Source organism: Montipora capricornis, chromosome 3 (assembly GCF_036669925.1).
Source record: "Montipora capricornis isolate CH-2021 chromosome 3, ASM3666992v2, whole genome shotgun sequence".
In the NCBI taxonomy this organism is placed as follows: Eukaryota; Metazoa; Cnidaria; class Anthozoa; order Scleractinia; family Acroporidae; genus Montipora; species Montipora capricornis.
The window spans coordinates 59241276-59253401 of record NC_090885.1 but is presented as its reverse complement, the minus strand read 5'-3'; the positions used below and the strand labels follow the sequence as shown (position 1 = coordinate 59253401).

Here is a 12126-nt window from a genome sequence, read left to right as displayed (position 1 = left end):
AAGGATGGCCCTGTGGTAACGCTCCTGCCTCCCACTTCTGCGGACCCGGGATCACATCCTAATGCAAATGTGGGCCGAGTTTCAGTCGCTCTCAATCTTACTCCGACGTTTTTATCCGGGCACTCCGGTTTTCCTCCCTCAGCAAAATTTACTCCCAGTTTATTCCATATGGCTGTGGTGCTGTGGCTGTTATACACAATTATGGTCTCATTTACACAAAAGACTGAGTTGAAAAGCCCTTCAAGAAAATCCTGCCAAGCCGACCACATGCTGGAAAGGTCAGACCACAACACAGGAACTCTGTGCCCTAATCTTTTTCGAGTAGTGTGTGGAATCTTATACGTCCCACAGAGTTAATGAACAAAGGCTGTGAGACAGGACCTCCAGCTTATCGTCCTTATCCGAGAAAACTACAAAGTCTAACCATTTGCAGATGTAGTTACAAAGGCAGCACTTTCTCCGGAAGTCCAGTGCACTGTCTATTGAGCCATTTCATTTTACTCTTCAGCGGCGGCAGTTCAATTTGGAGAATTCTTAACTGTCTTCAAATGTCTTCAAAGAGTATCGAATACATCGGGGCCGAATTTTCATAAATACTTATGACATGCACGTTTAGTTTCTTGAATGATTGATCGAAAAACGATGGGCACATGCTGATGATAAAGCGCAATTCTAAACAAAGGTTCGTTTGGAGGAAACGAGTTGAGAAAAAGAGTAGACCTGAAACGCACTGGTCCGTTGCGACGAACACGTGTAGTCTACGTTTTCCACGCGTTGCAAACGCATTTTGAGCAGTCTTCGAGCAAAAACCTCAAAAAGTTCCTCACTCAGTCAAAAACGCTCGAAGATAAAAAACTTGTCAAAAACGTTCGAATCAGCCTCAAAAAGGCATCTTTTTGTGAAAACCCAGCCATTTGGCAGCGTTTTGAGCTGGTTCGCTTATCTTTGGACAGTACTGTAAGTACAATGTATTTAATCCAGATTAGTTTCCAACAACACGACTCTGGTAGAAAAAACAAGGTACGACCACGACGTAAGAGTACATACCATAATCAACCGATCAACCATACTCTGCGTTAAACCTTCTTGTTTCTTCTTAGCACGAGTCAGCCGCAACTGTTGAGCAAAGGCAAAGAAATGTTTGTTTTTCAGTTAACTGCAAGCTATTTCCCAAAGCCGTATCCACAATCTGATGACATTTTAAACTCATTTTTTAGATATACGGTAACCCGTCTTTACATTTCTCTGGAAGGGAACATCCACTCCAACGAAGTAACACCCAGAAATAATGTTATCTCTTAAGTCAAATTTTCTTAAAAACTTCTCAAAGAAAGCGCTTGTATAAGTTTTAGAATGGCCCATTTTTGTTTTCAAATTTCCGGGGCGTCGCTATCTTGAATAAGTGTGAAGTGTTACACAAAAGAAATTTAGAGCGATAAAGCAACCGTAACATGTCACATTTATTCAAAACGGCCTCCTCTTCAAAGCAAGTCTTAGTGGGAAGTTTTTGTGATGATAATAGACCCTTGCACGGTTTTTGACCGTCATCTTGGCTGGGAGGCAAACACGGCTAAAAAAAGGAGACAGATTTCCAACTTTTGCCACAACTTTAAATAGTTTTATTGATATCATTCATTCAACAGAAAATAAGGCCATTTAGGAAGGTATAAGGTAAAATCTCTGTTATGAGCCAAGAAAGGCCCATCAGGCCGGCACTTATCTCTGGTTTCGGTAGCATGAAGCGACAAGGAGTATTTCTACTCCCCCCTGGATGGGATGCTAGTCCATCGCAGGGTTACCCCCAGCATTTTCGCCGATACCCATTTATACACCTGGGTGGAGAGAGGCACCGTGGCAGTAAATTGTCTTGCCCAAGAACACAACACAATGTCCCCGGCCAGGACCCGAACCCGACGCCATCGCGCCTCCCTTTAAGAATGTATGACGTCCGTAAATTGGACTAATAAAGTTTCTTACAGTGCTTCTAATTTCGCGACAATTTGCCGTGATGGTTTTCGAAGGGTTTGTATGGAATCTTAAAAATTCGTTCATGGTCGTTGTAGCCTTAATCTGTTCTTTATATTTCATGAAAATAATCTCAGTATAAATGTCTTTTAAAAGACACTATCACTGTGGAAATCCATCTCGTTTTAGCGGCGCTACAGCGGTTCAAAAACGGCCAAAATCCCATATATTTACTGTAAATTTAGCCGTGTTTGCCACCCAACCAAAATGGTGCCAAAAACCGTGGAAGGGTCTATTAGTTCTATTCAACATATGAATGAAAGCTAATTTTCAGAAGAAAACCTTCGCACTTAGACTCGCTTTGAAGAGGAGGCAGACATGAACTCGGAAATGGCCTATTCATTTTTCCTAATATGAACTCTATTTTTCAAACAAACAAATTTCGAACGAATTTGTTTGCAAACATTATTTCTGTCGTTTTAACATATTCTGCGAATGTAGTAAAAGTGGAGATTTCCTTTGAGCAGTGCAATAGCTCCACTACTGTGAATGATAGAAAGGCTGACCATAGTTACTAACTATGGACTGACTTAGTACTAATCGGTCTCTCAATGAAATGTCCGTATATCCGTAGTAACAACCGCCGCTGTAGCCTGGGACTGAACACCAGACCGCTGAACACCACGCTTTGTTGAATCAAATGTTGATGACGTGTTGACGCCGTTTGCCCACCCCCAGGGGCCCGTTTCTCGAAAGTCCAGAAACTTTACGGGCCAATCTTCGGGTGTCACAATTCCTTTTGTATCTCAAGAACGGAGAGGATTTAAGTTGTCAAACGTCACGATCATTTTTCTTTTTGTTTCCTTGAAGACATGTTAAAAGATCGGCTTTCCAAAACAAGCGGTTGGCAGTTCCACAAATGGTTTTTCGGGCCCGAAAAAGTTTTCGGGACTTTCGAGAAACGGGCGCCAGAAGTCCATATCGTTCAACAAAATCGGACGGATGTTGAAGCAAAAGCTGAAACTGTTTGCCCGAACCTTTCAACCTCTTGTTTCATTGCACCCTCGCAACAGGCGTCGTCGTCCTTGCCTAATAGGGAGCTTACGAAAAGACGACGCCGATGGCAACGACGACGCTACAAAACAATAGGTTTTAATGAGCAAAAACAATGGCTCTGCACGCTCTGCACGTGCGTTTTACGTTTTGGTACATTTCTTTGCCGTCATCTCCTAAATGACGACGTGAAATGACCAAATTCAAGGTTCTGTGGAGGACTTTAGCACATGACAATGAATTGCTGCACGTGCAGCACGACTATTTATGCTCTTTCAACCAATGATATTATTGCTTTGTGGCGTTGTCGTAGTCGTAGCCGTCGTCGTTTCTTAAATTCCCTACTGTTATTTTACTACGGAGTTTAAGAAACGACGACGGCTACGGCAACGAAAACGCCAAAAAGCAGTAATATTATCGGTTAAAAGAACCAAAATGATCGTGCTACACGTGCGGCACGCCTTTTTGAGCACTTCTCTCCCGCACTCGTCAAACCTACTACGTGAAATGACCAAATTTAAAGTTTTGACGACAACGTGAATCTTTCAGTCTCACCCTTTACTTCAAATCCGTCCGTACTAATCCAGTTTTTGGACACTTCGCCCACATTGCATAATACAAACAAGATGGAATAATCATGAAATACTTAGAAAAGCTCAAAGTTAGATTTTGAAGTAGGGATGAAGTTCCCGGTGTTGTGGCTGTCCTCTGTGAGTATATGGGTGGGTAGGTATCGCAGGTCCACATCAGCTAAACAGCTGCCAAAACTTCAACCTACTCAACCTACTCAACCAACCAACCAACGTTTTCGTCGTCATAGCCGTCGTGGTTTCTTAAACTCCCTATAGAATGAAAACTACTCAAGGTTTGCCAGTCTTGGTCTCACCTGTTCATCGGCTCCACCCACCACCAACAAACTTGTATCTGTTTTCATTTTCTCCCGCATTTCCTGTCGCAAGTAAAATACAAAGTGTTTGCAAGTACAGTATTGATCCAAAGAGATACGAAACGTAATTGTTTCGAGCAAAGCAAAGAGAAACCGAAAGGACGACCACTTAGTGAAGAAGTGATTATGAAAGGGCTATTTCACACAATTTTCTGTTGTTTCAACAAATAGTAATGCCCTCCTTTTGAAAAGGGAAGCTTTGAAAAAAAAAAATCCAAAAACTGAAGACCAATATGAAAGTGCCAGTATGGTGATGTCGGATTTAAAAGATGTCTGTAAATACTACATCATTTCACTTCAAAGAGTGCATCGATTAAAAATGATGCGCCTCTGAGACTGTTCCTGTATTTTCATAACAGAGATGAGAAATGGGCCAAAACGTTCAAGGCTACAGCGATACTTCTTTACTGTAAGGAACAGAGAAAAAGATACCTCAACGTCTTCTTGTGACGTCAGATTGGAATGCGATCCAATGACAAACAATGTGGGTGTTTTAAGCTCCAAAAGAGGATCTTCCACTCCCTGGGAAAAGAAGGGAATTAATCTCTTCAAATTATAGGACACATGATATTCATGAGAGAGGGTTCAAGAAGGAAAAAACAATATGAAATGCAAGACAAATTAAAATTGGCTTTTGAATTAAATACAGTACAAGCTTGAATAATCAAGTTGTTTGAAGGATGATAAGCTCTTATCCTACTATAACTACTAGCAAAATGTTGTAATGAGTTGAAGTCAAACACCATGTTTTTCTCCAGTACAGCAATATTAATTCTACATGCAGATGAAAAATGTTAACCCCAGTAAACGAAACGACGACAATTTTTTTCGATTTTGACAAAGGATTAATAGCTTCAACATCCGCTCAATTCTGTTGAACAGCAATGTTGAAAGCATTGCCCCTCCCCACCCCCCCCCCCCCCGCCCCCCTTCTCCCACTTTAACCGTGTTGAATCGATGTTGAATGACTTTCAAAGCGTTTAAACTTTGCATCAACAACCATTCAACATTTCTTTTGTTATAGCGAATGTTGAATGAAATTAAAGAAAATTGCCACCCTCTTTCAACATCGCTTGGTATGCGCGTGCGCAATAATCTTGTTCTCAAACCTTGATATCAAGGACTGTACTATAGAATATAGTCAACTAAATTGACAAACCATTGGGTCATGCGCTATGTAAGAGATAATTAAAAAAATTCCACTTTGCGTTGATCAAGACAAATTACCCTCCTGATAAAAATCTTATTGAAACTCCCATTATTCTGTACAATGCAGCCATATTTGAATAACGAAAGTTCTTCGTGGGAGAGCAGAGGTGAGAGCACCCGCCTTCCACCAATGTGGCCTGGGTTCGATTTCCGGTCCTGACGTCATATTTGGGTTGAGTTTGTTGTTGGTTCTCTACTTGCTCCGAGAGGTTTTTCTCCGGGTACTCCGGTTTTCTCCTCTCCTCAAAAACCAACACTGCCAAATTCCAATTCGATCCGGAAAGCAGGGACACATGTTGAACGAGCTCCTGAGCGCTCTTAAAGTGTTCCGTGGGTAAACAAATTACATTTACATTTTTTTCTCGTCTTAAGCCTACTTGGGGAGCTAACCACTGTTTTTTTGTTGATTATGATTATACAAGGGTTTACCGGCATGAACCATCAGTTACACTGTACAAAAAAAAAACAACAACTCACCACTCGGACGCCACTGAGGCCAGTGATGGGAAAACCGAGGCACACAACAGCACAGACAGACTCCATTAATGCAACCTAATGGAAAAAAAGGGTAATAAAATTAAGCAGTAGATCCAAAACCTTAGGATAGATGCACTTAAATGTACATGCACTATAAGAACTGAGAAGCAAACCGATTTTGGTATCCCTCACAAAATCTCTGGTTAATGTAGGTTCAAGTGTGGGGTATTTCCATCCACACGTATTCAAATCGAGTTGGCCCGTCCACACGTATCCGAAACGTATCTGGTGCTCAAGACTCCTCAAGGAAACAGAGGTAACAGAGCATGCGCCAGGAAGCCCTCGGCAGCCATCTTGCAAATTGATTTCACGGTAAGGAACTGGGCTCGATCTTGTTACGTCCTCCGGATTAAAAAATATCCGGCTTTGGAGTCCACACGGTTCCGAATTCATATCGGATTCAAAAATATCCAATCTGGAGAGCGTATTCGAAAAGTTCCGGATTCACCAGCGAATTCGCCGGATACGTGTGGACGGAGCCTTATTTACCCTTTGTCAAGAGTAACCACACTCTTCATTTGTAAAGTGTTTGTGAGAAGCCCGTTTGTGAAGAAAACATTAGTAACGTAATATGCAGCACCTTTGAAGGTAAAAAAATCTTGTTATAGAATGTAGCGATTTCGGAACATGGCTAGAGCAACATGTCTTAATTAACATGTCTATAGTGGTACTAGCACAAGAAAATTTAGAAAAATAACATTTCCACAAGCAACAGTCAAAACAAAGTTCAGACATATTACCTGGCATGAAACCAAAGCACCAACAGACCAACCCAGCAGAATAATGGGACGATTAGGAAAGTGACTTCTCAACTAAAGAATACAAACACTAATCAATGTTAACCAATCATTGAAAGGTCCATTTTCTGCCTCAAATTTATTCTTCAGGGCAATTTCATTGTCAACATTATCGTTATCACAATTGTAATGGTTATCATAATTAAGATAATTATAGTTATTATTGTTGAATCATTGTATTACATTACACTAGCGCGATGTTCTACTCATAGAGAAACACAGAGAGAATATTTCAATTTAAAATATGAAAATTTAATACCTCTGTTTCGACTGAAGCCAAGTTTGTCTCCGCTATGATTTATCAACCCACGTGGAAACATAACATGAAATCGAGGCTAGCGACCCAATTCCCCACCCCCTATGAGTGATGATCAAATGCCCTGTCCCCAGGTATACTAAGTTGATCAAATTCCCTCCCCCCAGGCAGGAAAAGGCATCGAATGCCCAGGGTGTACCCTGGGGGGGGGGGGGGAGGGGGATGTTGAAGCTTCGATTTGACTGGTACATAACCATGCACTAAGTCATTACAACATAAAAACAATTCAGAAGTCCCCTCGATTTTTCATCTTTGGTAACTCACTAACCCTCTCTACCTGAAACATTCCCCTCATTTGAAGCAATTTTTCATTTCTCTTTAGGTCACTTTCTAACTTACAATGTATGTTACCCTTAAATTCACATTTTTTGGCAAGTCAAAAAATTCATAGTTTGAGTTATTCAGACTCCACTGACTGTGTTATCATCATCCTTACATGCATTATGAACTCTCTTCTATTCAAAGCCATAGCAAGTTTGAAGTTTTCAGTTACACATCTTTATCTCAAATTTACCTCAAGCACTTTAATCCTCACAGCACCAATGATGTGGTCCAGACACTGACCGATAGAAACCCCGCTTCCACCATTACTGGTATGCATTGTCACGGGTACAACTTTGCCAAGGACCGACAGTTGGTTATGCCAGAAGCGAGCCCGCTTTGACGACGTTCCAGCACTTATACTTGTTGTAGGACCACTTGGTACAACCAACAATAGTGGAGTTCCTGGGAGCTTACGCTGGAGATAGAATGTAAATGTAAATGTAAATGTAAATCTGCGCTTAGTTGACCGCTCCCTACAAGAGCTTTTCAGGATCAACTGGCTCAACGGGATTGGACCAAATGCATGTGAAGGTGCCCACGGCTACCGCCATACGATCCATGTGTGATCTCGGAGCACCAGAAAAACCAAGCCAGATGTAATTGACTGGGAGTCGATTTTGAGGTGGGAGGAAAACCAGAGTACCCGGAGAAAAACCCTCGGAGTCAGGTTGAGATCGACTTAAACTCAACCCACATAAGCCCCGAGGCCAGAGTTGAACCTGGGTCACAGAGGTGGGATGACCACTAAACCACCCTGACTCCCCAACACACTTTGCCATAATGATGTACATGTTCTTGTATCCAAGTATACCAAGTACTTTAAATTAATTTTGATACTGTACAGAATCCAGCAATGGAATCTTTTCAGGGAGCAGGTTGGTGACCTGTGAAAATGCTTATTCCTCATGATTGTACAGTAGTTAACATCCTCGGTTTGATTTTCCTACATGGATTTTCCTTTCCTTGTCAGACTAAAATCGTACACCTGTATCTCCCCACTTCAGTTCTAAGGGAGAAGGTGTGACAGATGATAAACCATCAGATTCTAACAAACTCTATATCCACTCAAAAACTATGTGCCTTTTAACCCATTGACTCCCACATATAGGAGTGACACTTAATAGATTTTACTGTCTAGATAGTGCCAGACCCAATGGGTTTAAGGAAAAGACTTAAGTTTGGGATTAGGGTTAGCAAGTTTTGAATGTGAGTAATGGTGGACCATGAAATCCAAAACTTACACTCAAAGTAAACTGCCTTTGGATAAAATTCAAAGCTCAAATTTTTGCAGGTAAGGTGTTGAGTAAACAAAAGGTCATACTTTCAAAATCTGAAGAAAAAAAAGGAAGTGATTTTTTTAAATCACAGGGGCACTTTTAGGTGGCTCAAAGCAGTTTCAACGCTTTCAAGCAACGTTCTCATTAGAAGGATTGGCACTACAAAGCTGTAACTCGAATTAGCAATGTTATAATACCAATGACAGCACTTGGCTCAAAATTAACACTCGCAAACTCGCAAAATGAGAGTCGATTTGATAATCTGCGAGTGAGAAAAATATCCACTAGCAAACGTTTGCGAGTTAGAATCATCCATGTCTCCCAAACATTTGGAGAAAGCTGTTCGAAAGCAAGAAAAAATGCACGGACAACATCTGGGGCAAATGAAACAGCGCACACTGAGCTGAGAAGAGCACATTGATTTTTGTGTTAGCCACTAGCTAGTGGTGTTGCACCAAGGCTCTGTGCCACACCTGCACATTCGCATGTTGTTGTTCCTCTTGGTTTTGGAACTCTCGTTTTCATTGCATACGTCAAAAATAACTTCTTTCTTCACGAGGCCCTCAGGGCCCTTGACCTCTAACACAAATGCCAGTGGCGATGAAGATCTCGAGCCACTGAAGAAAAAGAGTTTGAAGTCAGGATCCAACATAGATGACACAGCTTATCTGAAAATAGTTCTGCAATGGCAGAAGGATTTCACCATCGATCTGGGTTACAAAGTAGTTGAAGGACACAATGAACTTGTAGAAGAAATACAGTGTAAAACATGTCAAGAATTCTTGAAGGACAAAGCAAATTCAGAAAAGTGACTGAGTGACTATTTGTAATGTATAATATTGCGTTGAACTTTGGGTACTAATAGAGGGCCAAAAAACACAGGCTGATAACCCCAGAGCTGCAGTTGATAGGTGGTGGCTATCAGGAGAACAACAAAAGGAGACCATCACTAAATTAATATTTCATACTTTTTTAAATTAAACTTTTCAGCTCCTTGATAGACTGTGAGAAATACTGTATCAGTTCTAATCTTTATACCAGATATTGTCATTAACATTTCAAGAAAGAATTCACTAGTGGAAAAAATCTTACTAGAAAAACCTTGCAAGTGGACTAAAAAATTAACTTCGAGCCCTAAATGACACTCAATTATTACTGAACAAGATGTGGTCATTTTTTGACGTAATAAGTTACTCTGGAAACAGGAATGCCCAATAGAAACAGCCAATATTTCGCCTTTACACGCTGTACTTGCACATACAGTACCTCAAATAAGAACTTGGTGACCGCCATTTTTTATTGCCAGAAAGTGATCAAATGGTCAAGTTGAAACTTTCTCCAGAGTTAAAAAAGAAGTCTGTGCCATGCATTCAGAGCCACCTTAACTCGCTGATTTTGTATAACGATTGAAGGTGAGTGATTCTCAAATAACGGTATTTACAATGATTCATTTCACTTTGAAAATCAAAGGTTATAGTATCTGACAGAAAATCATATTGCCTGGGTCAGAAATCCATTTCTCAGGCACTTATCAGAGACGGCTTCAACACGAAGATGCCAAAATTGCGTTAAGCCTACTGAATTTTACCTTCCATGTGAAAACGACCGACTTAAGTGGTTCAGTTTTAATTCACTGAACTCTCCAATTGAGCACTTAAAACCGCCTGAACTGAACAACCCTTCACTTCCTTTTAAACTTTAGTAGGGAGTGTGTGAAAGGTCAAAGCACCACAAAAGGTCAGCATCATGCAATTTCAAAAATGGGTAAGGCGGCGATATCAGATGTTCCACTGATTAGTCTGCTGATCATCTTGCGGCTCTAATCAAGTGCAAGGAAACTTGAAGGGAAACATCAAAGTGAATTAGCCATTGTAGTTCACTGAGAACCACCTCGTCTGAACTGAATATTGCAATGTGGAAAGCGTAAAAAATACGTACTACCTGTATATGTAGAAAGAGTGTTTCTGTCGCAACACATACCGCTTTGCTGAGATGTTTCGCCGCTAAACAATCAAGATTGCTCCACAAGGTACATGTACCTGATTATTTCAGAGTTTTGTAATGATCGAGAATCTGTGTCATGGTAGTACCTCATCGTTGTGTACGAGTCAAAACTGATTTTTTTCAAAAACCTTTTGCTCTAAAAAAAAGATTGTTTTAAGTTTTCGTTGCACCATGAAAATTTATCGCACTAGGGTAGCGATCAAGCGTGGTATCTGATACAATTTTTTATGTTTCTGAAGATTTCTTTTGCGACTCCACTACAGTAGATCTGTATTAATTGATAATACTTTGCAGTTGGCCTTGTCACTTTTTTACATACCAACTACTTCAAAGGTGCCAAAATGAATAAAAAAGGCCAAATGCATTCAAAACAAACTAGTTAGCAAACGTGCTGATTTTTTTTTCAAATGCTTTGACTCTTCGTTCTTAACACTATGTCAACATGTTTCATGGTTCGCTTATCTTTGAGAGATACCGCACATGTAGTTAATGTACCTGTTTACTATCATATTTTCAAGGCAAATTTCTATAATAATAATAATAATAATATATAATAATAATAATAATAATAATAATAATAATAATATAATAACAATAATAAGTCTCAAATCTTAAAGCCAGGCACATGTGCCCTACTAATCGGGGAGACAAAAGGAAAGAAGACAAAAATACAATTATAAATCTAACCTAATTCACAATTCAATGCTAAGAAATATAAATGTAAGTACACATATATAGTTAAAAAAATTATTATCAGGTCAAGCATGTTAAGTCAAGTTTTCTAATTTTGTTCTTAAAAACACTAACAGAAGGTTCCGATCTTATACTTGAATTAAGTTTGGACCACAAATGAGGTCCGAAGTATCTATGGCTGTTCTTACCGTACTTCACTATGTTAAAGCTGTTTATTGAAAAATCAGTATTTCTAAGTAAATACGTCCATGACAGTTTTTGGTAGCAATTTGTTTTTAATCTTGTACATAAATATTGCGATGTTTTGTAATCTTCTGTTATATAAGGTGGTTAACTTAGCTCTCCTTAGTAATTCCTCATAAGGTGATTTATAGTCACAGAATACAGCTCTCAGTCCTCTTTTGTTAACACGTTCAAGTTTGTTCTTATCACTGGCTTTGCAAAAGTGCCAAACCAAGTTACAGTAATCGAAGTGAGGTAGAATAGCTGATTTGTATTCGTAACTTCACGTGGATAGGTATAAGCTTTCGCATGCGTGTAAGTATTTCTATTTTCCTACTAGTTATAATGCAGATTGTAGCTACATGTATATGATCAGTAAAGTTCAGCTCCTTATCAAGAATGACTCCTAACAACTTACAGTTCTCTCCTTGGCATATTTCCGTATCGTCTATATTGTTTATGTAAATTACTTTTCAATTGACAGCGTATCAAACGTAGATGGTAATTGAAAATAAATGCTGTTTGTTGTTGCCCATCATTTCCTTGCATTTTTCACTTTCATTTACCTACCTAATTACATGTAGCATAATATGAAGACAGCGCAATGTGCAGCAAATATTAATACTAAAACACCTCAACTGTCATCCATATTACCGGTACCTTAGGCGGGGGCAGATGTAGTGAAAACTATTACTAGTTTTAAAGAGAGTGTCTCTTCAGAGTGTTGAAACTAGTGTGAGCCACCGTTATCCTCTTAGTCCTATGAGTGAGATTTTACGCGTA

The 12126-nt window shown here is 39.8% G+C and overlaps 1 protein-coding gene across 1 annotated transcript in view; it reads right to left on the bottom strand.

Annotated features, from left to right (window-relative positions):
- LOC138043513 (KAT8 regulatory NSL complex subunit 3-like) overlaps positions 1-12126 on the bottom strand; it is a 35092-nt gene that overhangs the window by 16861 nt on the left and 6105 nt on the right. The window contains exons 6-11 of the mRNA XM_068889822.1: positions 7338-7562; positions 6451-6522; positions 5651-5725; positions 4397-4486; positions 3905-3967; positions 1048-1116 (exon numbers count right to left, since the gene is read on the bottom strand). Coding sequence (XP_068745923.1) covers positions 1048-1116; positions 3905-3967; positions 4397-4486; positions 5651-5725; positions 6451-6522; positions 7338-7562 — 594 coding nt within the window. The remainder of the gene's footprint in view (positions 1-1047; positions 1117-3904; positions 3968-4396; positions 4487-5650; positions 5726-6450; positions 6523-7337; positions 7563-12126) is intronic.